Source organism: Talpa europaea (genome assembly GCF_964194135.1).
Source record: "Talpa europaea genome assembly, chromosome: 7".
NCBI classification, from domain to species: Eukaryota; Metazoa; Chordata; class Mammalia; order Eulipotyphla; family Talpidae; genus Talpa; species Talpa europaea.
The window spans coordinates 91,096,952-91,124,784 of NC_140074.1; the positions used below are offsets into that span (position 1 = coordinate 91,096,952).

Here is a 27,833-nt window from a genome sequence, read left to right on the forward strand (position 1 = left end):
GAAGGCCCTGCTGAGTTTGGATGTAGAGTCTGAAATGCTGGGGACACGTAGAAGTAAATGTCTATCAGGTATTTAGAAACAGGAGTCTGGAGATAAAGATTTAGAGGACGTGCATGAGTGTGAGAGTTGGAGACAGGAGACAAGAACAAAAGAGCGAAGGTCATGTGCTTATGCTGGAGAGCAGAACAGATACCAGAGATGTCAGAGAAGATGAGAAAAATACCACTGGCCTTAGCACCCAGGAAACCACTGGGTAGCTCTGTGGGAACTGCAGCTGTTAGAGCAACAGGCCAACAGTGGGGGCTGGAGGAGATGGGAGATGAGGAAGTGAAGGCTTGGGTGTGGCTCCCTCCCTGGACAAGGCCAACTGTGAGAGGAAGGGAAGAAATCAAATGATGGCTAAGGAGGCTGCAGGATCAGAGAAAAGAGTTTTCAAGATAGGGAAGACCTCTACTACTTGTGAAAGGTAAGACAGAAATGGAGGAGACCAGGGCCTCCCCGGTGGCGCAGCAGTTGAGCGCTGGGTTGTGAAGCTGTCTGCAACCTCTGCAGCACTGGCTCGATCCCCGGCTGCTCCCCACCCCCCCCCACCACCGGAGGAGGGACCCACAGGGCACCCAGACCTCTCCTGCTGCCTGCTGCTCCCCTCAGCAGTGTACTTCGGTCCTTCTGCCTGCTCTGCTTCCCGCTCTGGCTCTGGTGAATTCTCTCACCCTCCCGCGCTTCTGACTGTACCCAGTGCTTGTATGTATAAATAAATAAATAAATCTTTAAAAAAAATGGAGGAGACTTATGATGCTTGATGAACTGACTTTTTTATAATATGTGTGTGTATATTTTCCAAAGTATGAAGTTGGACCCCTACCTCATACCATATTCAAAGAATAACTCAAAATGGATCACAGATTTAAAAATAAAAGTGCTAAAGCTATAAAGGTCTTCAAAGAAAACATTGCAGTAAATCTTTATGATCTTTGGTTAGGCAACAATTTCTTACACAAGACATCAATTCTTCAAATGCTTTTGTGCTTGAAAGGACACCATCAAGAAAATGAGAAGACAACCCACAGAATGGGAAAAAAATCTGCAAATTATATAGTAGATAAGCGACTTGTATCCAAAATGTAAAAAGGACTCCTCAATAATAAAATAAATAAACAATAAAGACAAATAATCCAGTTAATAAAGGGGCAAAGGATCTGAACAGAGATTTTTCCAGAGAAGGTCTAGAGGGGCCTATAAGCACATGAAAAGATGTTCAGCAACATTAGTCATTAGGGAAATGTGAGCCCAAGAAAGTAAGATACCAATTTACCCACCAAGATAACTCTAATCAAAAGTATGGATAATAACAAGCATTGTCAAGGATCTCAAGAACTTAGAACGGTCATTGTTGATGGGAATGTAAAATGGTGCAGGCATTTTGGAAAACAGCTTGGCAGCACCTCAAAATAAAAAATCGAGACTTACACAGTTCTACTATTAGGTAGATACCCAAGAGAAGGGAAAACAGATGTGCATACAAAAATCTGTACATGGGGCCTCCCGGGTGGCGCAGTGGTTGCAGCGCCGGTTGCAGCGCAGTGGTTGCAGCTGCAGTCTCTGCAGCGCCGGTTCAATCCCCGGCCTCTGGGCGAGGGTCCCACATGGCGCGCAGACCTCTCCTGCCGCCCGCTGCTCCCCTCAGCAGTGTACTTCGTCAGTCTGCCTGCTCTGCTCTCCTCTCTGACTCTGGTGAATTCTCTCACCCTCCCGCGCTTCTGACTGTACCCAGAGCTTGTATAAATAAATAAATAAATAAATAAATAAATAAATAAATAAATAAATACATCTTTTTTTTTTTTTTTTTAAAATCTGTACATGAAATTCTCATAGCAGCACTATTCATGGTAGCCAAGAAGGAGAAACAACCCAAGTGTCCACAACTGATGAATGGCTAAATGTGGTATGTCCATACAACAGAATATTATTTGGCAATAAAAAGATATGAAGTAATGATACATGCTATGACAAGGGTGAGACTTGAAAACATTATGCTAAATGAAAGTAGTCAGTCAAAAAATGCCATATACTATATGGCTCCATTTAGGTGTAATGCTCACAACAGGCAAATCCATAAAGTAGATGAGTGGTTTCCAGGAGCTGAATGGAGGGTTGAATGGGTAGTGACTGCTAATGAGTCCTAGGTTCTATTTAGGGCTGATGAAAATGTTTTGAAATTAAATGGTGGTAATGGCAAGTCTGTGAATATGCTAAAATAACTTTAAAATGTTTTACAGGGATGAATTGCATGGTATGTGAATTATATATCAATAAAACTATTAAAAATAATAATCCTAAGAGCACCTCCCATAGTGCTCAACAAATTATTTATTAATGATAGTTTCCACTCTAAGGAAGCTACCCTACAAACATGGAAGAGAGCCCTCACATGTTTCTGGTCTAATAACACATACAAAAAGTCCTAAGAAAGTATAGAAAATGATAAAAAAAAAACCTACCTATAATAACAATGATTAAGAGTTTGGCAACTTGGTGTCTACTCTTGGCTCTGCTGCAATAGGCTGTGTGTGTAGGGTAAATCACTTAACCTCTCTGGGTTCCCTTTCAACAAGATAAGAAAACTTTCCAATTTTAATTCTACAATTCTAAATGCTCAAGTTCACACTTTATGAAGCTGCCAACCTAATGACTATGTATTACTTCCTTATTTTGTGCCAGAAGCTGCTTTAGGCTGGGGAATGTACTACAGTTCCTGTGATGAGGGTGTTTACATTCTGATGGGGGAGGCAGACATTAAACAACTCTACAATCAATTCTTTAATTATAACATGGTACATCTTAAGTGCAATGGAGAAGAATAGGAGCTAAAATAAATTTGACAAAGTCTGGGAAAAACTATTGGGGATGACGTATTTAAGTTGGGGTCTAAAAGCCTTCCTAGTACTCTCCTTTGAGCAATGAGTTCTATTATCTGTCCCATCCTGATGGCCCTTTATTACCTTACAAAATCTTGTATACCTTCTGTCTCAGAGATCTCACTCATCACCCACCTTCCCATATCCCCTTAATAATTAAAATAATAATTTTTGAGCATTTTCTTTGTTCCTGGTAGTACTATGTATTTCAGAAGGATAATCTTATTGAAAAACAAACAAAAAACAACAACAAAAAAAACCCCTTGAGTTTAGTACTATGGGTATACAGCTGAAGGAAATCCAGAACAATGACTTGCCCAGGGTCACCCATAGTCCGGAAGTGGTGTAGCCAAGGTCTGATTTCATGTCTGACTCTGAATCTATGCTGCCTTGCTCCTAGTCCTGTTCCCCAAGGGACTGTGTGCTGAACCGTGTGGTCCCCTTTCTTGCTCCAGCAATAGCTCATGAATCCCAGAGAAGAATTCTTGATCCAAGGGTAGCCAGTTCAAGATTAGCTAGGGCAAATTTCTCCTTCGGCCCCTCCAACTATAATCCAGTGGGAAGATGCCAGATAGAGAGTCAGGGCTAGAAAAGTACTTAGGCTCACACTTATGCTTCAATGAGATATCTAGACTTCAGAATAAACAACAACTAATACCAATAGACAACACCATTCTAAGAGCTTTCCACATACCAATGGATGTAACCCCCACAAACTCCTTGACACTGACACTATCATTATTCTCATTTTACAGTCGAGGAAATATAGGCTCAGTGAAGGTAAGTGGCTTACCCACAGTCAATGAATAGGCAGAGCCGGGAATTGAACACATGTAGCCCAGCTCCAGAGTGTAAGCAGAGTAAGCAGTGTATCCTTTTATTTGAACTAGCTTGCAGCTAAACACATCATACCACAGTTTCAGCATTTGACTTTTCACCTGATTATGTCTTATCTCCGCAGGTAGGACAGAAGCTCTTTAAGGGCAGGAGCCAGGTGGAACATGGGTAGGACTTGGGAAGAGAATTATGCAAACTTGTGCTGATTGGGGTGCCTGAAGGAAGAGCAAAAAGCAGTGTGTTATCTGTGTCACACATTAGACTGCTTTTTTGCAGAGTGACCACGTGGAGTCTATGGTGCTTCTCTTACTCTTTACAGCTTATGTGACTAAACATGTGTGATACTCTACATTTTAAGTACATTAAAACTTTATAAAGTCTTCAGTTGATGTGAAAGGCCTCACAAAAGTGTTAGAATCATTAACAAAAAGAATCTTTTAAGCAAGCAAAAAAAATTGTTGGGAGGCCTCCCGGGTGGCACAAGGGGTTAAGTCTCAGCACTATGAAGCTATAGGCAGCCACTACAGCACAAGTTTGACCTCCAGCCAAGGATCTGACCCACATGGCGCGGCAGACCTCTCCTGTCTCACCCGTTGCTCCCCTCAGCAGTGTATTTCAGTCAATCTGCCTGTTCTGCTCCCCACTCTGTGGCTAGTGAATCCTTTCACCATCCGACACCTCTGGCCTACACCTCAGCTCTTGTATGCATAAATAAATAAATTTTTAAAAAAGAACTGTTAGAATCAAATTTTGAACAGTAGGTCTCCAAGACCACTGACAGAGCCCTGGGTAAATAAAAAAGTCAGAGCTATATGACATGTGGCGGTGTGCACCGTATGATGATGTTTACAATTTGTAATTATATATATTGCTTTGTTCAGATAAGAAGAGATAACAGTGCAGCTGCAAAAGAACACCTAGTAGATGTAACTCTGTGCACTACAAGGAATAATCTATCTCTCTCTGACTCTCTCTCTCTCTCTCTCTCACTCACACACATGCAGATTTAATCCTGATGTGAATACTCAGTGACGCGAGCTCATCTAAGAGTGCTACCTTGCAGCACTCGGGAAATCCTGTCATCTGTTCCTGTTTTCCTCATGGCACCAGGTATGCTTCTGAGTGTGTGTGAGGACCTCAGATGCTTGCTAATTTAATATTTAAGTAACAGAGCAAAGTTGAGGTCAAGGAGAGCTTTTTGAAAGAAGTTGAGGAAAAGAGCTAGAGGGGCGGGGCCTCCCTCGTGGCAAAAGGGGTTAAGCACTGCACTATGAATTTGTCCACAGCCTCTGCAGCATGAGTTCAATCCCCAGCTGGCCGGGGAACTACCCACATAGCACAGCAGATCCCTCCTGTCTCGCCCGCTGCTCCCCTCAGTAGTGTACTTTGGTCAATCTGCCTGTTCTGGTCCCTGCTCTGTCTCTGGTGAATCCTCTCACCCCCTGCATCTCTGGCCTGTACCCCAGCTCTTGTATGCATAAATAAATAAATCTTAAAAATAAAAAAAGAGCTAGAGGGAAACAACAAGCAGCAGGCTGGGTGGGTAAGGAGGAAACATGCAGCCTGCAGATGGGGACAGAAAGGAACAAGTTGTCTTATCGTACTCTTCTTCTCTGTCTTAAATCCGCCTTTAATGATTTCAACAGTTAGTCTTCCCAACTATAACCTAATGACTTTCTGATGGGTCTGCCTTATGTTTCGGAATCTCCCCAACATTTGGCATAAGCTCTGTGCTTAAATCCAGTCTGAACGACTATTCAGCACAGAGTCTTGATCCTTCCCAGCTTCCCGCTGACTTAAACCTTCATCATGGACTCTGCTCACTAGAAGTGACCAGGCACAAACCACCCTTATACTCTTTCCTCCTTGTTCTGCTGACCCTCAGCCCCTGGGCTCCTTCCACGACTCCAATCTGGGTGAAGGATAAGGAGGAAATATTGGCACAGCTCTGACAAACAGCAAGGCAGTTAGTCTGATGCTTTGGCCCTGCATTAACTGACATTTTCCTTTCCCTTCCCTGAAACCAAGAAGTCTATTTTAATGGGGTTATGAGACAGATTGGGATTAGGGTACAAGTGAAGGTAGTGACTATTTCCCAAGAAAAACTGCAAAAGAGTTTATGCATCAATTGTTTCAGGACTTGCAAATCACAGTCCAATCAGAGGTGGGGCGGGTGGGGTGGGGCTGCTAACTGAAGCTCAGAGAGCCAAGACTTTAGGACAGGGAAAGGAGAGAAGGCGAACACTCCAAATACTCCCTACAATTAAGTAGAATTATACAGGAGACATGTGGAGTCATAGAGGAATCCAGGGTGAAAGGGGTGGGTGGCAGTATGAGCAAAAGGAGGCATGAACCTTAGGTTGGGGGTTGTATTTTTTGGAAGTGGCCCAGAGCCAGCAGATTAGGTCCATGGCCTCCAGTCCTGCTCTGCTAATAGCATGCCTCTTCCCAGGGTACTTCAGATTGCCCACTGCCTGCTTTGCAAGGCGTAAAGTTTTTTTTTTTTTAAATACTTTAACAAACACAAACTAATATTACCAATATTAACTTATGCTTCCATCTTTTAAATGTGACTGTCAAAGAGTGCCTTCTTATACCCTGAATCTACCTTCTAGGAAATTATACCCTGACTCTACCTTCAGAGAAAATTAACATGTTGCAAAGAAATACATATGCTAACATGTAAGGGGTGAGATTCCTTGTGAAGCAGCTGCAGTAGAAACCGGTAGGATAGGAAAATGTATTCCCCATTTTTTTTGTTGACCCGAGTCTTATAATTACAGAATTTCAGAACTGGAAGTATCCTTAAAAATTCTAGGAGATTCTAGGAGGTTGTTAGAATGGTAGAAAAAACCAGAACCATAAAGCCTTGGGGAGAGCTGGAAGATTGGGAAAGACACAGAGAGGGAGGGACTGGTCTCTCCCGAACTTCAGGCCCAGCAATGACTATTCACTCGGATATGCCCTGGCAGGTCCTGCTACTGCAACCAGTGCCTTTCCCAAACCCAGGCAAGGTGCCATCCTACCCCTGACAGAGGAGCAGTGCCAGGAGGTAGGGCTGCCACAGGGTGTGAGGGGAACAGGAGAACAAGGATTGACAGAGGGGGCTACAGCCCCATTCCTTCCATTTACTGGAGACAGGCTCACTCTCATTGCCAAGCACACCAGGATTCTAGAGAGAGGCTCAGTAGTCTGTGATAGAGACAAGCAGGTGGGGGAGGGGAAGAAAAGAACCCCTAGGTTGCTAGGCAAAGAGATGGGAACTTGTGATCTAAAGAGGGAACCAAGAAGAGCTGGCACAATAGAGTCCCAAACCTAACAACTCTGGCTCTGGAAAAGCAGGGTCTGTGGAGCCTCTATTCATCTGGCACCATTTTGAAGAGGGAGGCTGGACTGAGCTGAGAGGCCCTCCTGCCCTCCCTCCCAGAAGAAAACAATAGGCCTGTTTTCCTGTGCTCTTCCTGTAACCTAGAAGACCCACACAAAGAGGAAGAGGAGGGCAAAAGCAGTGTTGTACCAGGGCACAGCATCGGGGAGGGGCCTTCACCCTCCCATAAACTCATCAGCCTTAAAGCCACATCCAAAACCCAATAATCTAAGTGGCATGACAGTGATTGCTATGCAAATGCAGCTTTAACTCTATCAGCCCTTTAATCTCACAACAGATTAGTCACTCTAAATTCCTTCTATGGGAGATGTTCTAAAGTCACTACCAGGGGAGGGCCAAAGGGTCCTGAGACACTAGGGGCAGGAAAATGGGGTTTCCCCAGTAGTTTGTCCAGAGAGACACAGGCCATACTAAGTAGTGCTAGAGACATGTAAGTGGGTGGTATTCTGGTATAGGAAGTAGAGACTTAGACATCCTCCGGTCAGCTACGAGTAGCTACAGGATGTGTGTGTATATGCACATGATTAAAAATTATAGGTCAGGGCCTCCCCTGGTGGAGCAGGTAGTTGAGCACCACACTGTGAAGCTGTCCACAGCCTCTGCAGCGCTGGTTCGATCCTGGCCGGCCAGTGAGTGTCCCACATGGCTGGGCAGACCTCTCCTGTCTTGCCCGCTGCTCCCCTCAGCAGTGTATTTCACCAGTCTGCCTGTTCTGTTCCCCACTCTGTCTCTGGTGAATCCTCTCACCCTCTCATCCATCTGGCCTGTACCTGGCTCTTTTATAAATAATAAATCTTTGGAAAAAAAATAAAATATACACGTCAGAGACTTCCCTGGTGGCACAGGGGTTAAAGTCAGCACTATCAAGCTATCGGCGGCCCCTGTGGGCCTGAGTTTGATCCCTGGCTAGGGAGCTAACCCACATGGTGCAGCAGACTTCTCCTCTCTGGGCTGCTGTTCCCCTCAGCAGTGTATTTTAGTAGATCTGCCTGTTCTGCTAGCCACTCTGTCTCTGGTGAATCCTCTCACCCCCACACCTCTGGTCTACACCCAGTTCTTGTATGCATAAATAAATAAAAATATATAGGTCAGAATGCGTGTGTGTGTTTATGTGTAAGACAGAGGGTGTGTGTGTGTGTGTATATATATATGTATATGTACATATATGAGGAAAATGGGAGTGGTGGTATAGGCTGAGGGTAGGGAAATGCCAGGAAGAGATCTATTAGGTCACCTATTCCTACTCAGAGAAACCAGACACAAGGACCCTCCAGACCTGAGTCATCTCCATTTACCTCCCAGTCAACCCAGGGATGTGTGGCATTGTCCCCATTACTACCCTCCAAAGGACTCAATGTGGAAAGCAGGCCCAAAGCCAAAGCATGAGATATGAAATATGGTGAGAAAAAAGTAGATGGAAGAGAAGGTATCATCAGAACACCTCTTCACTGAGGAACAAACTGGAAGAGAAAATGAAAGGTTAAAATCCTCCTTGATTCCCTATTATCCATCACAATCAATAATAAACTGGACTCTAATGAAGCTTTTTAAAAAAATCCCCTTCCCAGCTTTCATTACTTTGTGAAATGGACTCTCTGCTGTGCTCTGGGCTAACCCTGTCTCCCACATTGGGGGACTGAATCGGATCTTTTTATTGTGGTTCCACACTGTGAAGTAGTAGTCCTTTGTTTATCAACTGCTAAACATGTTTTGGAGTGATTTTATGGGACTGGAGAGCAGGAGAGGATATCAAGTAGGCTTTGGGAATAGAGGGGAGGGAAATAATATTTATGTGCTGGGGGAGGGGTCTCTATGCCAGAAGAATGCACATGAACAGAAACATATACCACAGCCATGCCTGCAGATACACGTAGAGGCAGAAACAAGTTCAGGCATGACATATATATGAACACAAATACCATTCTAATCAGAAACCAGCTGAGGGGGCCCTGGCTGAGTAAGGAGGATGGAAATGGTTTCCCCCCAGGCATCAGTGCCCAGGTTCCCCACAGAGTTAGCTGCCTTACAGAGGTCCAGGACTGGTGGCTTTATTCAGACCAGAGGTCTGCAAAGATAGAGGCCCACAGGAGGTGGGGAGCTGACACATGAAGGGAGCTAGATGAGAGAGTTTTCTGGAGCAGGGCAGAGGAGAGTCAGTCATTGGGAAGGGAAGAGAGAAGAGGGGACCAGAATTCAAGCAGCCTTTTGCTGGTTCTAAAATGGCCACAGGCAAGGCAGGGGACAGATGGTCCCTTTCTGATGCTGAATTGGAGAAGTAGGGGAAGGGAAAAGGAAAAAATAAATACCATCACAGTCAGAAATTTAAAAATAAACCAAAAAACCTAAAAGATAAACAGCTTGCTTCTGAGGTTCCGCCAGCCTCCAGAGCCTTCCAAGGGAAAATAGAGAACTGCAGGCTTGAGAGGACAACCCCTCCTAGCCTCAGGTCTGAAAGCAGCTGGAGGTCATGCTAGCGCTCCCCAAGCCCAAAGCCTGCTAGGCGGTGGAGGTGGTATTGTCTCTTTACTTCACCAATGTGCACATCGCACATCCCAAGTCTCAACTTTTTTTTTTTTTTTAAGATTTATTTATTTATACAAGAACTGGGGTACAGACCAGAGGTGCGGGAGGGTGAGAGGATTCACCAGGGACACTGGGGAGCAGAACAAGCAGACGGACCAAAGACACTGCTGAGGGGAGCAGCGGGAGAGGCAGGAGAGGTCTGCCATGCCATGTGGGTTTCTCCCTGGCCTGCTGGGAATCGAACCCGCGCTAGAGGCTGGGGACAGCTTCACAGGGTGGTGCTCAACCTGCTGTGTCACTGGGGGAGGCCCCCAAGTCTCAACTTTTTAAAGTATTAATCTTTGCTTTTGAAAGACTACAGATTGGGGCCTCCCCGGTGGCGCAGCGGTTGAGCACTGGGCTGTGAAGCTGCCTGCAGCCTCTGCAGCGCCAGTTCGATCCCCGGCCACCAGTGAGGGTCCCACATGGAGCGCAGACCTCTCCTGCCGCCCGCTGCTCCCCTCAGCAGTGCACCTTGTCAGTCTGCCTGTTCTGCTCCCTGCTTTGGCTCTGGTGAATTCTCTCATCCTCCCGTGCTTCTGACTGTACCCAGTGCTTGTATAAATAAATAAATAAACAACGAAATAAATAAATCTAAAAAAAAAAAAAAAAAAGAAAGAAAGACTACAGATTGTCCTGGCACTTTGACCTTGGCTCTGCCACAAGAAATAGTTTCTGTCCTAGGCCAGCAGAATCAATAATATCACCTCATGGTTGCTGCCACTGCCCGATGCCCCAACACTTCAAAATCTGCAAGGGGCTTTCACATGTGCCTCAGACCTACAGAGAAGCCAGGTAGGGATTATCACACCATTTAACAGGTGAAAAACCAAGGTTCCAAGAAGTGAAATGTGTGTTAAGGAGGAAGTTAAAACTCTTCTGAACAATTATGAACCAGAGATATACTATGGGGCGGGGGTGCGGGGAAAGGAGGAATTGGGGTCAAAATAAGGGGGTTGCAATTGTATGGGGAATATAAAAATAAACAAAAAAAAAGGATGTACCAATAAAATGTCAAACAGTAAAAAAAATAAAAAATAAAAAATAAAACTCTTCTGAAGACAAATCCAAGGAGGTTTCCCTTGGTGCCTCTCCCCTCTCTGTCCACCAGTTTCCCTTTGCCATCTGTGGCTTCCTCTGGCTTAGATCTGACTGCCTCATGGCTGACTCCCCGAGGGTTGCTTTACCTGGACCCTTCCCAGTTCCCATACTGCAGTCACGTTTCTTGCTGGTGTGGGGATAAGGCAGAAGGGCAGGTGCCCTGCACTTTAAAGGATCTCTCAGCTCTTCTAGTGCACCATGCCCTTCTCACCCCTGGATCTAGGCATGGCTACTCACTCTTGCAAGCACATCAACCCCTTCCTCTTTATCTGGATATCCCATGCCCATCCTTTCAGACATCAGCTCCTCCAGGAAGTTTCCACAGCCACCCTTTTGCCCCCATACTACTCTGTGCTGCCCCTTTCATGACACCAATTACATTTTTATGACTGTTTTTTTAACTGTTTGTCTCCTCTGCTACACTGAGTTCTTGGAGGTCAGGGCCACATTCAATACCTGTCTGTTGAATGAATAAATACAAAAATGGAAGTTGGTATAATCTAGGAAAACCTTCCCCTCTCCTTAGTGAAGAGGTTTCCAACACTAGTTTTGAGTTTATCCCCATTCTTCCAAAATAATCCATGAATATGGATCCACTTAAAATGCAATACACTAGGCAGCTGCTAAAAGTGAATCTTTTCTTGTCATGTGAATAAGCACCCTGTAATTTTTGTGCTTTGTAAATATCTATTACTTTCTTAAAGCAGGGAACTCCTATACAGTTGGCAAAAACCAAGTGGAAACACTGTAAGGAACCAAAGACTGTTGGAAGCAAGAGGGCAAGAAAAGATAAAGGGCAGGCTTCTTGGAGGAGGAGCCAAGCATTTTGGAAAGGAGAAAGAAATGAAAAACTAGGTTAGGTGAGAAAGGCAAAGAAAGTTGCACTCAAAAGGACAACTTACAGAAAGTTCAAAAGTGTGAGAGGATAACTCAGGGACAGGTTTTCTTAGGTGTAGCAGAAAGGAAGCCAGGACTGCAAATAAGGTGGAATAACAGGGAACGGTGAATGTTCATACTTCACTGAGAATCAGAAGGCCTGGCCACTGGTTCTGATTCGTTCATATAATTTTGGCAAATCAGCAAATCATGTACCCTCTCAAAGCCCCTTTTCCTTAGCTACCCAATCTCGTCTCACAGAATTCAGGGATGTAAACCATTTTGAAACCCATAAAGTGCTACAAATTTGCATGGAGTCACAGTGAAAAGGCTGCCTGCCATGGAGCAAGAAAAAACTGTGCCAAAAGGTGATTTACTAAGACTGTTGGTGTTACTGGATTTAGTGTGAAAAGAGGCAGCTCAGGAGAAAAGAAACAAGATTTAAAAAGCAGAACTGAGAGGAGAACACATGAAAAATAAGATCTACGATTTTGGAGGTTGGGCTATAAGGGGCAGAGAGGTGGGTTAGTCCCTGGGAAGCTGACACTAGGGAGAGCAAGAAAGGACAGAACAGGAACTAGGAGCAGGCAGGCAGGGAGGGAGTCGCCAAGCCCATTCAAGCTGGCAGATACCAAGCTCACGGAGGAGGACAATAATAATCAGGGGCTGGGTAATAATAAGGCTTCTCACTGCTGGTTTTCATCTGTAGCACAAACAAATCATTATACCTCATTGCCAACCTCCTCCCGTGGGAGTCAGGTGTCCACAAATCCAAGGCAAGAGATTGGGAAAGCTTCATGATCAAGAAAACCGGTCACTTGTCTTGCCCCTATGTCAATTAGATCCCTTGAAAGAGAATTTAGGAAAGAATGCTATGAAAGGCGAGGGGACTATGGAAAGAAAAACAGGAAGGGGAGAGGGCACAGAGCTGAGTCAGTTGGGAGAAGAGCAGGTGGAGGGTGGGGCCAGAAGGGAGTGGGAGGAAAGATAGTCTGAATCACAAACTTAGAAAGGAAGACCAGGGTTATTCTCCAAAGGGTGGAGACCAGATCCTCTCTGGCCCCACCAAAGACCAATACAGAATAAATTAAGGCCAAGGGATATAGGTTTAGACAGAAGGAAGAACTTCCTGACCAACAGGATGGAGCAAACATGCTCCATCCGGGCCTGTCTCTCCTCTTTCTCCTAAGAAACTGCCCCTGGCTGCCTCCATGCCAAATCTAGGGCCTGATGAATAGTTCACACATTTATTCAATAAACATGTTCCAGGTAAGATACCAGAAAGTGGCAATGAACAAAGCGGAAATGTTCTTTCTTCATGAAGCTAACAGTCTAAATGGAAATAGACATTAAAGACACATAACAACTACATAAAATCACCTGTGATAGACTATAAGAAAAAGTGCAAAGCACGATTGTAAAGATTAAACAGAGGGAGGCCAGGACAGGCTGTTTGGAAGTGATATTTAAGCTGAGACCAAAATGACAAGTAAGAGTTAGCAAGCAAAAGTCAGTGGGTGAGGAAGGCCTACAGGCTCTGAGACAGCCTTAAATCTTCAGGCAAGGTGTTAGAGGCGCCAAGGCCCCAGCAGACTAGCCCAGAATCTGTGCCTTTCTATAAAGCACTTTACACTTTTTGTAGAAACATCCTGTCTAGTCTCTCACATTTGAACAAAGCCACGTTTCCCCATCAGAATGTCTTCCCCCTCAGGCTGAGTGCTTCCTCTGGGTGGGCCCAGAACTTCTAAACAAAAGGGCATGTAGGGCCAGAGTGACTGCCCAGTGCCTGCCGGAATTCCTGACTCAGGGGGCAGGACAAACAGGAGTTTCAAGTTCAGAAATTAGATTTTGAAGTTGCTCTTTCTTGCAGGGAAGCTGGAAGACTTTCAGGAGATGGTAGAAGTCTCTAGGGCAGGGAAAGGGAAGCCAGGCTCACAGAATTGCAAGCCCACACCTGGGGGCTGTGACTCACCCACCCACAACCATTAACTTGAACTCAATAGACTAGGTGGTTTTCTCTTTCCCAAACAGAACTCAAGTCAAGAGGAGAATGTTAATAGAAACCCAGGAGTCACTCTTTCTGGGCATTTCCTTTAATAAGAGAAATCAGGCTAGGTATTTACCTACACTTTTATTTAATTCCTACCAACAGTCCTAATAGGTGGGTCTTGTTATTCTCACTTTATAAATTATGAAAATTAGGCACAGGAGTAGTAATGACCTTGCTAAAGGCACACAGTGGGTGACAGAACTGGGATCCGAATTCAAGTCTGTCTCCAATGCCCATGCGGTTGGGACTGAGTGACCAGAGGGAAGTCAGGCTTGCGTGCCCACACCCGGGGGCTCAGTGACTCACCCACCCCACTATGCCAGACACCACTCTATCTTCAAAACCCAAGCAAAAATTCCCTGTCTTTTCAGGTCAGTCCTCACTGGCCTGAGTGCTTCCCCCTCAGCACTAACAAACTAAAACAGAAACCGTCTCTGCAGTGCATGTATATGAAATTCATACTTCAGTGCTTCAGAATTTTTCCTGAACTTTCCCTTTATTTTGTGTCTTTCTCAGGTGTCCAACTCTGAGCATAAACCACAACATCACCTTCACCCTAAGACTCTCCACAGTAGGTGCTGGTGTTTTTCCCAGACTGGCTGATACAGCGTCCTCAGTGGCCCCCGGCAACACACAATCACTACCCAATAAGTGGTGATAGACTACACTGCAAATCACACATCTGATTTAGTTGTATGTTTAAATCACCGTTGAGAGCAAACAGAGCACACCACATAGCAGGCACCCAAAGATTTTTAGGGAGGGAAGGAGGAAAGAAGGCAGTGGGGGTCTTCTGGGTCAACGGGGACCTCAGGGATCATCTGGTCCCATAGTTCTCAGAGAAAGGCCACATCAGATCACACACACACACAGGGCCCACCTTGGATCACTGAATTACCTCTGGGAGTAGGGTCTGGGTATATGTAAAGCTACCTGGGCAATTCTGATGGAGCCTCTGATTAAAGCCACTGTTCTCATACCCTCATTTGGCAAGTGAGGAAACCAAGACCCAGAGAAATGACACTCATCCTGTAAATTAGAGATGGAGCTGAAACTAGAGCCGGGTCTCCCAGCTCCTAGTGCCATGCTCACTCTATGTATCACGTTGCTTAAGCTTCACCAGCCCCTCTATCTACAGGCCTCCAACTGGGAGCTCTCTGGAAACAGCCAATTTTACCCAATCTGAGGGGGTGGCCAGGCCAGGCCAGGGATCTGGGCAGGAGCAGAGGCACTCATCACTGATCTATGAAACACAAGTTCTCAGCAGTGCACCTTGAATCCCAGGCTGACCAAATACATGATTCTGGTGGGGACTGGGCAGAACAGTCTATCACTACTGCTGGCACCTTTTAAAATGTAAGCTAGCCCATGAATACCCTACCTTCAACGCAAGCATTTAAATCATCTTTTACTTTTATTAGGGAAGGTAAAAACCATCTCCAGGATGTGCTTAATGGCACTTGAGGAAAGCACCCAAGGCAGGCAGCATTTCCTGGGTGAGTGAGTGGAACATGCCTTCTTCACTCAAACTCTGAGAACCAGGGTTGGGGTGAACTAGGCTCCCAACCCCAGGAAAACAAACCAAATTCATATGCAGCTCAATCTAAGAAAAAAGTAAGTTTCAAACTTCAGCAAGAGGGACTGTGGAGAGAAGGGCCATTCAGTTATTGGGCAGACCCTGGAAGATAATAGTAAATATGTGCAGCTTCCCCTCAGGTTATACACAGAAAACAGAGAAAATGACCATGTAAGTCCTCAAGTTTTCACTCAGTCTCTGGGTTCCAACACTCCTTTGAGGAAATGCAGAGGTCTCATGTGCTTTGTCTGGTGATCAGTAAGCCCTAAGTTATTATCCCCAGCCTACCGGCTAGAGTCCTCTGTGGTCTGGATTTTACCTGTAAGACAGGCTTCTCTAAGACACGGGGTTCTCTTGTTCTCCTCTCCTGAGTGACTTGAGTACCAAGTCTGTCTCTCCTTCCTTTTTGGCTTTTAATAACCACAAAGATCAATAAAGAAATTGTAATTGGTATGGACAAAGGAATGTGAGGAGGAGGTTGGTCGGCCATCAAATTGGTCTCCTCAATCCTGAAAAATCCAAGTGAATTCTAGGTCATGCTTTGGAGCTGTCCAGGGGTGTAGACACCACAGAGGGATACAGACCTGACTGAGCTCCAAACAATCCAAACATGGAGGCCCAGGATGACATCAGAGTTGCCTCAAAGGCTGCCCAGTTTCCCCAAAACATCTTTAGCAATTCACCATTTCCGCCCACTGCTAAGAATGTTGGCTTTTCCTGTGGCGTATCATCCATGGGAGAGAAGCTTCCCAGCTCATATGACCTGATATAAAACCCTACTGTCCTTTTGTTTGATTCGATGTTACCCATGTATGAGCTCTTGGAGCACTTAGAACAGTTCCTAACACACATGAATACTTACTGGTTGAATAAAGCTTCCAGCCAGAGATGTACCACAGGCCACCCTTAGGGAAGTAGGGATCACTGACCATTCAAGGTACTTATCTGAGGGTGGTTTCCTGGGAGACTCCCTGTTAACACATACACCCCCCATACATAAAGGCAGAAATGCTGTTACATTTTATTATCTTCATCTCCTAAATGACCTTCTTTCCATCTTCTTCCAGAGCCTACCCAGCAGGCTCCCAGGATGAGAAATAAGAGCTCAGAATAAACAAAATGACGAATATAAGTACTACAACAGAACCAGAAACAAACCGTAGGTGGGAGAGGGCAAAGGAGATGAACATGGACGAGAAATCCTTAGCTTTCTTTCTACTCCCTAACCCTCTTGTGATCTCATGCAGCCATTGCATATAAAATCCCTCTCAGAGATCTATCAACTTGCACAGGAGCCAGCAGAGAGGGACGTGTTCTGGGTGGGCTGGATGACACATGGACTTCTGAGAAAGGTCACCTCACCTGACGCAACAAATATTAAGCATCTGTTATGTCAGGCCCCCTGCCCAACTGCAGACACAGGAAAGAGCCAGAGAATAATGACTGCCAGGGCTGGGGGAGCAGGCATGGGGAGCTCGTGTGTAATGGCCACAGTTTCAGTTTGGGATGATGAGAAAGCTCTGGCAATGGATGGTGGATATGACTGTACCACACTTTGAATGCACTTAATGTCACAGAACTATACATGTGAAAACAGTTCCAGTGGTAAAGTTTATGTTATGTGTATTTAACCACAATAAAAAATTTTCTTTAAAGAACAGACTTTCTTCTGAATTCTTTTTTTTTTTAAAGATTTATTTTATTTATTTATGCATACAAGAACTGGGGTCTAGGCCAGAGATGCGGTGAGGTGAGATGATACACCAGAGACAGAGCGGGGAGCAGAACAGGCAGATCTACTGAAATACACTGCCGAGGGGAGCAGCGGGCGAGACAGGAGAGGTCTGCTGTGCCATGTGGGTCACCTCCCTGGCCGGGGATGGAACGCAGGCCTCAGGCCACAGTAACTGGCAATAGCTTGGTAGTGCTGAAATGTCAACCCCTGTGCCACCAGGGAGGCCCTCCTTCTGGATTCTTTTGCATGTTTGCCTTCCTGTCATTAAAGTGTTCTGCCTGGTAGCCCAACATCCAAAAATCTCTCTCAGTTCTGGGCACATGCCCCATGGAGCTGTGTTCCCAGCTTGTGCTCACCAATGCCAACCCCTTAGCAGTTCCTAAAGGCAGTCCCTTACTCCCTCTCCATTCCCCATCCCCCCAAAATAATCCCGGATATATGAATAAAACCTGTCCTTTACCAAAACACAGGTCTAAACAATGTGCTCCTGGAGGGCAGTGAGGACTTCTCACAGAGACATTATGGCTGGTGTGGGGTCTCTAAGCAGGTCCACAAAGTCAGCTTGCCACAGGTGACATGTTTACAAAAAAATCAAGTAGGAAACAGACAGCTCAAAGCACAGTCCAATATATACTGTTCTACCCTCAACATGTGCTCACATATAAATCCTACCATCTTGGAGCAGGCCTCCAACAGCACAGGAGTGAACAGGTTCAGGTTCTACAGTCAGACTGGGGTCTGAAAGGGGTGCTGTTACTTGCTGGCTGATCAACCTGAGGCAAGTGATTTAACTTCCAAGTACTGTGAATCTTGGTTTCTTGAAATGAAGATACTATCTTTCACCTCAAAGGGTTATTGTGAAGGATGATGAGATTACATTAGAAAAGAAGCTACTGCATAGCAGGTGTTCACCCTTATTCTTATGTCAACCCCAGAATCCCTTCTGAAATGAATCCACATTAAAATATAAATAACTTGTATGAGAGCAATCTTTGTTCTGGAGAAAGCTAAGAGAGTGAAGAAAAGAGAGCTTACTAGAGGCCTACAGGGATAAGGTAACAGACAAGGTTCTGAGCCACATGCTGCCTGTCCCCCCTGCAACACTGACATGTGGGTCTAAGGTAGTTTCCTGTGAAAAATGACCTTGTTAAGGTTCGAAGGGCTTTCTCCAGCTTCTCCAAACCTTAGCTAGACAGAGCCCTTCCAGTTGTGCGCTCCTAAGTTAGATCAGAGAGCTGTTGGCAGCTCTGCTGTGTGGCTTCATCAGCTTGTACCTATACGTGGCTTTACTCCTAGCCACTTGTCCACCCACAAAGCTGTTCTTTCTCCCAAGGACATACCAGACAATTTGCCTTCTACCCTAAGTCTGAAGAATGACAATTGCTCATCATACATATCTTCAAGGAGACCACCACGGCATAAAAAGACCAAAGAGACAAATGTGCTGGCCTTCTCTCTTAAACACTATGTACCTATAATTTTGTCTCATACTGCTAAGATTTTGGGGGCATCCCTGCCACCCTTGTTAACTCTTTCCTGAATTAAAGACCAAGTACTACATGCTTTCAGCCACTTTCTGATTTCTTACAAATGTGCCTTGAAAGAAAGAGTGGGTGGACAGTGAAGAGAGAAAATGAAAATCTTTTTCCTTGCAATCTGGCTTGGTGTCTGCCCATTTTACCTTCAGAGGTGCGCTGGCAGACAAATAAAAGCTGTTAGAAGAGATATGTGTCTTGCAGTAAAGTAATTCAGAGCCTGCATTCTTCTCAATGCCCAGAAAGAAGTAAAGGAGAAGACTTAGAAATTCCAATTTCAGAGAAGAAATCAGTCTAGACTTCACCTGAGCTTTCCCGTGTCCCTATCCATGGCACGGGAGGCACTTGGGCAATTTGGGAAAAATAACTTTCCAATGTGCTGTACCAGACACTGCAGGATGGTTAACATCCCTGTTACCCACAAACTATATGTTGTTAGTGCTCCCCAGACATAGTGACAATTAAATCTTCCTCCCAAACATTTCTGGATGGCAGTACCACCCTAGTTGAGAACTACTGGGTAAAAACCTGTGTTGTTTTATGTCCCACACTATTCAACCACACAAGGCATGCTTTGTTGCTAATGGATCAAATCTAATGGGAGAGGGCGAATCACAAGAACATTTAATCCTTATCATTTACTAAACAAGAAATGACTGAACCCCTTCTAAGTTCTCAATGTTTTTGTAGGCACTGTGAGTGATCAACTGGAACTACAGATCATGATCCCTATTTGTAAGAAGGGGATAGGAAAAATAAGATCATAAAACAATATTCAATACCAGGCAATATATAATCAATGTCAAGCTGCCAGATGTGTGAGAGGGTGAAGAAGGTGAACAGTGAGAAAGTTTTATGGAAAAAGGAGAAGTTGAGGTGGCTTGAAAGTCATGAAATTTTCTTCACTTAATCCTGCTAATTCCCAGTCTGTCTCTGCGCGCACAGAAAACTCCTCTAAGCCCATGGTTCCAGGAGCAATTCAGCAATCCAAACCCTCAATTCCTACCCTCAAGTGGTTCCTGGTGGAAGAGGGTATGAGGTCTTTTGCATTGTTCCTCAGAAGACCAACTAAAGTCAGGTAGGCTTTATGGAGACCTTAAAGACAAGGTGCATTCACTGCTGCACACATGTGCTTAGTCGCAGACTCTGAGTGGTGGGGGTTCCAGGGTCCTAGAAACTCCATCTCACCTGTCACCTCTGGCCCGTTAAGATTCTGTGGGAACATGTACTTCCCAGATGAGTCTGAGGTCCTAACGACCTCCTCTGTCAAAGGTCTTCTTGACACCTCACCCACCAACTATCACCATTTTTCTCAAGCACAGAGTCTCCATTTCCTCCATTCATCCCTCTCCAGTCACTAAAGGCTCTTCCCACAGGCTGCGCCACTAAGCACTTCTCACAGCCCATCCTACCGTCTTCTATGCTGCCACCCTCCTGACATTTAAGCTGTTTCTGGAGTCTGGCTCCTCCAAGAAGTCCAAGACTGTGGCTTCCCCAACTCTATTTCATTTTAAACATGCAAAATCAGTAACACTCCCCCTACACACCCCACTCATCCTTGTACATAATGTAAATTGAGAGTCTCATCTATTTATATACTGTACCCGTCTAGTGTTAGGCTGGGCCTACTTGTGCTTATTTCTGTGAGACGTATCTACCTTCCAAACCCTAAGCCACCACTCAGGCTTATATTAACATCTACAAACACACACACACACACACACACACACACACACACACATGTGCGCGCACACACACATATGATGGAGATATCAGTTTGTAGTAATCATTTCACTACACATATCAAAACATCATGTTATACACCTTAAATATATACAATTTAATTAAAAAATAAAAGTAGGGGGCCTCCCTGGTGGCACTATCATGCTATCACCACTGTGGCCTAAGTTTCATCCCTGGCCAGAGAGCTAACCCACATATGGCACAGCAGATCTCTTCTGCCTCACCCGCTGCTCCCCTCAGCAGTGTATTTCTGGAGATCCAACTGTTCTGCTCCCCACTCTGTCTCTGGTGAATCCTCTCACCCCCTGCACCTCTGGCCTATACCCCAATCCTACTAGGCATAAATAAATTAATTAATTAATAAATCTTTTTTTAAAAAAAGTAAAACTTTTAGTGATACACCCTTCTCCCTCATATACTCACTCTAAACAACAAGCACAATCCCCCACCCTCTGCAGAACAACATATGAGTCCACAGACCCTATACTTGAAGGATATACCAAATAAAAATGAGGGTCATGAGTAAAACGCTCTTTCCTTTGTAAAGAACATAACATATCCAGGGCTTCCCTGGTGGCACAGGAGGTTGAGCGCCCCACTGTGACGCTGTCCCCAGCCTCTGCAGTGCCGGTTTCATCCGGCTGGCCGGCAAGAATCCCACACAGCAAAGCAGACCTCTCCTGTCTTGCCCGCTGCTCCCCTCAGCAGTGTACTTCAGTCAGTCTGCTTGTTCTGTTCCCAGCTGTCTCTGGTGAATCCTCTCACCCTCCCACGCATCTGGCCTGTACCCCGGTTCTTGTATAAAAATAAAGCTTTAAAAAAAAAAGAAAGAACATAACATATCGTTACTCCTTGAAACAGATAAATAAACTATCCCCCCTCCCCCCACACACATCAGAATGTTCAGAAGAAATTCTTTTGGAAATTGAGCCTGGAATTTCTACCCATCCTCAGGTTCCTGGCAATGGCTGTTAACCAAGAGCTCCACCCTAAGAATGACCCCATTCCAGTCTCCCGGTTCTGGCCATCATCAAATTTTACCTGCTGGTTCACCTCTAACAACTCATTCTGTGGCATTAACACGTAGGTCTTCTATATATAATTTATTTCTCTATCAACCAACCAGTAAAAAGTAAAATCAAATCTTGTTCTGTGCTCTTATAGCATGTTAAAGTTTTCTGCTAATCCTTATCATGGTTTGCAATTATATATATACAATTATATATCTGCTATTATTTTTATTACTATCTTTCCCCACTAACTAGACTATAAGAAAACCATGTCCATCTTGTTCATCACTGTATCTTCTGCACCTCCTTTTCCATCTTTCTGTAAACAAACAGGAAAATTCTACTCACAGTTAGAAAATACATCCTCAGGCTGCCTGGCCACAGGACAAAACCCCCAGGGATTCTCTGGGCCACTATAATTCCATCCCTTTCTTCTCCTCTCCCTCTACTATTCCCTACCCTTATTAAGAACAAAGAGCATCAATTACCTTCTCAATTACCCTCTGGAGGAGCTTCCTATAGATGGGAGAACCTCAGATTCAAGTCAGGGACTGGTTGGTTCAGAGGAAAGTGGCAGAAAGAATAGGAGAAAGGCCAGCATGAATGTGGGCTGTGGAAAGGGTCCAAGTCTTTTACCAAGAAATGTTTTTGTATCTTCCCATATTCCATGGACATTCAAGAAATGCTTTGAGAGTTGACTTACTTTTTATTTTATTCAACTTAGGGAAGAAAAGAAAGACTGAGGGAGTTGGGGGTATAAAGTAGATGCTGGGGGGGGGTGGAGAGGAAGAGGAAAACAATGAATACCATATTTCAAGATGACTATGACAAGACAACAGAAAATGAGTATAATGTACGGCAATCAGATCTAACAAAAAGTCTCCATCTTGAAGGTTCTAAGATATTGAGGAAAGCAATGACAAGAAAACCTGAGCTTGCAAAGGTTATTTCTCAGGTGAATGCTCCCAGAGTTCTGATTAAATACCTTAGTACCAAGCACAATATTACACCCTTCCCGTGGTATCTAGAATCTGATTCCCAAGACAGCAACTGACTGATAATTAACTGATTACTGACTGGTAACTGACTGATGTGGGGAAAGGATATTATTGATAGTTTTCTCTGATACAACTTTGTCTGGGGACAGAAAGATTAGTCATGCAGACTCTCTGATGGCTTCTGGAGATGCCCTCCAATTCCAGAATTGTTTTGTTTCTGGGTTGAGATCCTTATATTACAGACCTGTGCTAGAATGCAAGTTTATAAAAGGCAGCCGTATACTTCCTACCATCTTGTCCACAAGATGACAATCAAAGACACTATAGATCCCAAGCCATGTGAGTTACCTGTGTTAGGCACACAGTTCAAAGTTGAAGGAAATAGAGATCAGATCAGTCAGGCACAGTGCCTAACTGAGCTCTTGGGGCATGTGTGAGGGGGTGTAAACCAGCTGGTTCTCTTAGTGACCCTCTGACTGTTACAGAGAACCTCCCTTCCACACCTCACTGAGATCTATGGCAACTGGCCTATTCTACCACATAAAGGGTGGTAGTGCTAAGCCATCATTTGGGGAATGGCTGAGCACCTAGTTCCAGCAAAATTCTCTGCACTCTTCCTTCCATCATTTTCCCAAAGCAGCATTTCAATTCACTCCAAATGCCACTAGTTCCCCAAACAGCCCTACACCCAATTTGTAGTTCTCGAAGGGAAAATGTAACTACTTAGTGTCATTACTTCTGTTGCAGGAGGTCAGTCTTCCTATTCCCCTTGCCTGAGGCGTCTGTCATTAACATTTGGACAGCCAGCACATCAGAACACAGTAGCAGCCCCATGTTGCTGAGCAGCCTAGAAATACATGCATGTAACTGCCAGCTTTCCAAGTGGTTCTGGTTCTACAGACTTAAGAAGAGAGAAGGCAGGGGAAGAGGCTTCTCCAAAGAACAGACACAATACACAAGCGTTTGAAAAAGAACATCTCTGTCAAGGCTACTATCTAGCAACAAGTCCCTCTTGACTGTGCTCCACATTACTTTAATACAGCAACACTATGCACAGTTCCATAGTTTCAAGGACACTGCGGTCTAAAATTTCCAGCTGGTTGAACAGTAAAGAGAAGCAGTTTGATTTATGAAGTGGGTCAACCAAAAGAAGCAATGCAAACGGAAAGAAGTCAGTCTAAGGTATGCTCCTTGTCCCGTCCACTTCCACTGGTATTTATCTTGTGTGAGAAGCCAAGAGTTTCAAGTCAGAAGATTCTTCTGGAATATAACCCATTGTGGGACATAGAGAAGGTTTGAAACAAGATGACCAAAATTTCCCTTCAATGATGTTAACTACTTCAAGGGCATCACTCACATGGAAGTTTCCAGAACTCTGTTTACCACCAAATAGGTTTGATTAAAAAAAAAAAAACAAAAACAGAATTTTGAGACCCATTAAAACAAAGTTTAATGAGAAAAAACAAAACAAAACAAAAAAAAAAACCAAAAAACCTCAGAAGAGATATATTCTTAATTGTGTGTATATAAGAAGGGCAACCAAGGTGGGAAGGGAAGGAAATCTAATAAGCATGGCATTTATTGAATGCTTTCTCTAAGCAAGCATTTTACTACTTGTTATAACATGCATTTACTCAAAAAACATTTGAATAAATGTTTGAGCCCCCACAATGTGGAAAACACTGTTATAGGCACTGGGGATGCAAAAATGAACAAAAAGCCAAAACCCAGGCTTTTCCTGAACTCATATTTTAGTTGGAGTTGATAAAAATATATGTCAGTTGGTGATAAATACTACCAAGTAAAATAAAGCAGACTAAGGGAATGCTATATAAAATTGTATATAAAAATAGAGCAGGGGAGAGAGTGTTATTTTAGATACAGTTGTGCTGGATGGTTTCTCTGATTGCCATTTGATAACAGTAACAACAGTAAGTGCTACCATATGGTTACTATGTGTCAGAAACTGGACTAAGTACTTAACATAAAAGTATTTCATTTAATCCTCAACAACTCTGAGTTCAGGGCTATCACTTTCCTCAGCAGAAGGATGAGAAAATGGAGCCTTAGAGAGGAGGTATGGCTCTATGCAGAATCTGCAGTAAGGGGGAAAAGGGAAGTGCAAGGCCAAGGTGACACAGTGAGAAAGCCAGGACTTGAACCCTGTGTTATGGTGCTGGTACAGAAATGTAGTCTCAAAGAGGTCAAGTGTGCCTGTTATCACAAAGTAGCAAGTCTCCTCACACGTGGCTAAGAGATTAGTGCCAGTCAGTCTTCTCTAATATCAGACTATTATTCTTATCACTAGATGAAGACCAAGGCTCATTTTGAAACACCAATAGAAAGACAACCTGAACTCATTAAGGCCAGCTAATAAATGCTGAGTATGTTCCTCTCCCATCTCCCTCCCCAGGTCTCCAAACAAGGGAAACACCCTTTCTGCTAATTCTCCAGGTTACCATTTCTCACTGGAAAACAGACAGGAACAGAACAAGAAGTGACTGAGCCAGCTGCTCCACTGTGCCACAGCAGTTCTGAGGTGCAGTGGAGGGGACAGGCACTGAGAAAAGGTCAGCAGCAAGGAGAAAGCAGGCTCTCTAGTCCCATTTCAAAGAAAGCACAGCTCTCCCGCAAGTGCTGGAGTACTAGGGTTACCACCCAGGTATAAGTATTGGGGGAAGAAGAAGACTTTCTTAAGAAGCCTGAGGCAGGGAACACAGAAGCACTAAGAAAGTCACAGGTCTAAGGAGAATAAGGCAGGAGGCAATTGAGGAAGAAGGCTATCACTGCTTCAAGCAGAGCAGTCCAGAAGGGAATTACCACATCCAAGGTCAGAGGGGATTTGCAGAATTGCTGGAAATTCCAGGTTGAGGGTCCAGCCCACACTACCAAAAGAGGATAAAGGAATAGAGAACTACAAGCAAAATCCCACAAGGTTTAAGCCAAAGGTCATCGTTTGGACCCACCCATTTTTTATTGTATTTCAGTCACCACAGCCACAGGAACCTGTAACCAGAGTTAATCAACAACCAAGGTGGGAAGGGAAGGTGGGGGTTCATTCTAGAATGGAGCCGTGGAGCCTGTTTTTTTTTGTCTTATAAGCCAACTGGTTGGAGAATATCCCTTCTAAAGACTTCAGACCCCATCCCCATCCCCAACACACACACACACACACACACACACACACACACACACAGAGAGAGAAGGAGAGAGAGAGAGAGAGAGATAGAGAGAGAGATTCAATGCTCAGTTTCCCTTCTCAGCAACTTATCACCTTATCTTCAGCAAGTCAGGTCTCCTAGCCTAACACTGCACCAAACAAATTATGACCTGAATGGCAAGAAAAACTGTGTCACCTAGAGAAACCCAATTAACGACATGACTCTGCTCTCTTCAATTCTCTTCCAGTCATATCCGGGGCACCTGTGTGGTTGACCGCCTTTTCCCGCTACTGGCCATGTTCCCTCTGGCTGACTCAAAAGCCAGAAGGTAATTTAAACATGAGTGCCAGAGAAGATATCCAGACATGGGGAATCCTGCTCTTTTCACACCTTGGCCTGCTGAGAAAGCCCAAAGGACACAGGGCAAAAACATAACCCGGGCTGGCAGTCTAGAGTGTTCACCTTGAAATCACTAAGTCGCCTGTTAAGCCAGAGCTCCTTGCTGAAGAAAACCACATAAATGCTACCGAAAGCTCCCAAGTGGGGGTGAGCAAGCACCCCAGGAGGACAATAAGTAGGTATTTCTCCAAGAAATTCCTGCTGCCACCATCCCCTCTATGGGCTTTCTAATTAGCCCTTCCCCAGAGAGATGGCCATTATCTTCCCCTCCCTCCAGAAAACAGAAATCCCACTGCTTTCCCGAGCCTCCTGATTGATCACATGCAGCATGTGTTTGGTGTGTGTACAGACATATAAACATCCTCTTCCCAGCCCATGCTAGAGTTTCTGAACAGAATAAATGCTTCCCTTCCTCCCCCAGTGCACTTGTCTCTCCTCCCAGGCCCACACTGCTGCAGAGTTGGTAATGTAATATTCAGGGACCCTGAGACCGGAAATGCCTGGTTCTGGACTGCTGCACTTGAAACACGAGCGAGAAGGGACAGGGAGAGCCGAACGTGGGGATGCGGGGACGGCAGGCAGTGTGGGGTAGAGACGGGAGGCTGAAACCCCGACGAGGGACGAGATACAATACAGGGGTGGGCGAGGAGGAGAAAGGGTGATGAGGGGGAGGCTGTCAAGACTTGCAAAGTCAAAATTCGAGAAGCCGAAAAGAGGAGAGGGATGAAGATTTAAGTAAATCTTAAGGCAAGGGTGGCAAGAGGGCCCAGAGGAGGTAAGGGGCAGGGGAGGAACCACAATCGACATCCCGCAGGTGAAGGGGGCCTAAGTGAAGGGGAATCAGCACGAGACCCTCCTACACCTTGAGGAAGGGGGTCCGGAACCCGAGTGAGGGTGCAGACGGCAGGGAAGTGTGGGGGCGGGGCACCGCTGGGTGGGGACCGAACTGGCCCCAGGAATCCGCAGCTCGCACAGAAGGGACTACAGGGTGGGGGCCCCGGGGATGAGGCGGGGGTCGGCGAGGGGCGCGGGGCCGGCGGAGGGGCGCCCGGGGAGCACGTGAGGTGTGCAATCTCCCCGCTCCCGCGTGGCGAGGACGGGAGCCGGGGTGAGGCTGGGGGGCGGCTCGCTCACCCGCAGGGCGGACAGGTCGATGTCGTCCAGGCTGCGGGCGGGGGCTGGGTCGCCCATGGCCTCCGCCGGGAACGGGGCCCCGGGGCCGCTCACGCTCCGGCTCGGTTATTCCACTGCCGCCGTCGCCGCTTCTCCCCCATCGGGGGATCTCGGGGGCGGACTCCACCGCGCCTCCCCCGGAGAACGGGGAGGGGGAGGGCCGGCGGGAGGACCGACCCACCGACTGACAGGCGCTCTCGCCCCGGAGCCTGCAACCCGAGCCGTCCGCCTCTCCTGCGCAGGCGCGGACTGGCTGTGCCCGGGGAGGGTGGCAGAGGGAACGTGACGCGAGCGCGCAGGCTTCCCCCTCCCCCTGGGCACCGACACCTGCGCGCATGCGCGCGCGAGAGCGCGAAAGGCGCGCGCGAGGACCGAGCGACCGCGCGAGCCTGGCATGAGAGAAGTGGGCGGTGGCCGAGGCGGCCCCGGAGCGCGCCCACCAGCCGGCGCGCGTGCGCACGGGCGTTTCCTCGCCTTTTCCTTCTTTTCTGCCCTTTTTCTCCCCAGTTTCCTTCTCAGCTGTCCTTTGACGCCTATCCTTCCCTTCCCCTCCTCTTTCGTGTGCCCAGCTGCCAATCAAGTCACCCACCTCTCTTTTTGCGGGGGAAGGGGGGCGGGACCCAACCCCCTCTATTACTAGGGGGGTTGTTATGGTAACTCCCCACGCGAGGGCTGGGTGGCCTCTAGATAGGATGGGCTGTCCACCCACCTAATTGCTATGGCAACAGTGGAGCCGCTGAGGGTGGGGCCTCTCGGTGAGAACTTGGCTGG

General features: G+C 45.8%; 1 protein-coding gene across 8 annotated transcripts in view; it reads right to left on the reverse strand.

Moving 5' to 3' along the window:
* MINK1 (misshapen like kinase 1) overlaps positions 1-27,307 on the reverse strand; it is a gene marked incomplete at its 3' end in the record, with an annotated part of 47,975 nt that extends 20,668 nt beyond the window's left edge. For all 8 annotated transcript variants that reach the window (XM_084236425.1, XM_084236427.1, XM_084236426.1 and 5 more), the window contains exon 1: positions 27,024-27,307. In XM_084236425.1, the coding sequence (XP_084092551.1) occupies positions 27,024-27,080 (57 nt within the window). In that variant the 5' untranslated portion in view covers positions 27,081-27,307. The remainder of the gene's footprint in view (positions 1-27,023) is intronic.
* Positions 27,308-27,833: the final 526 nt, after the last annotated feature.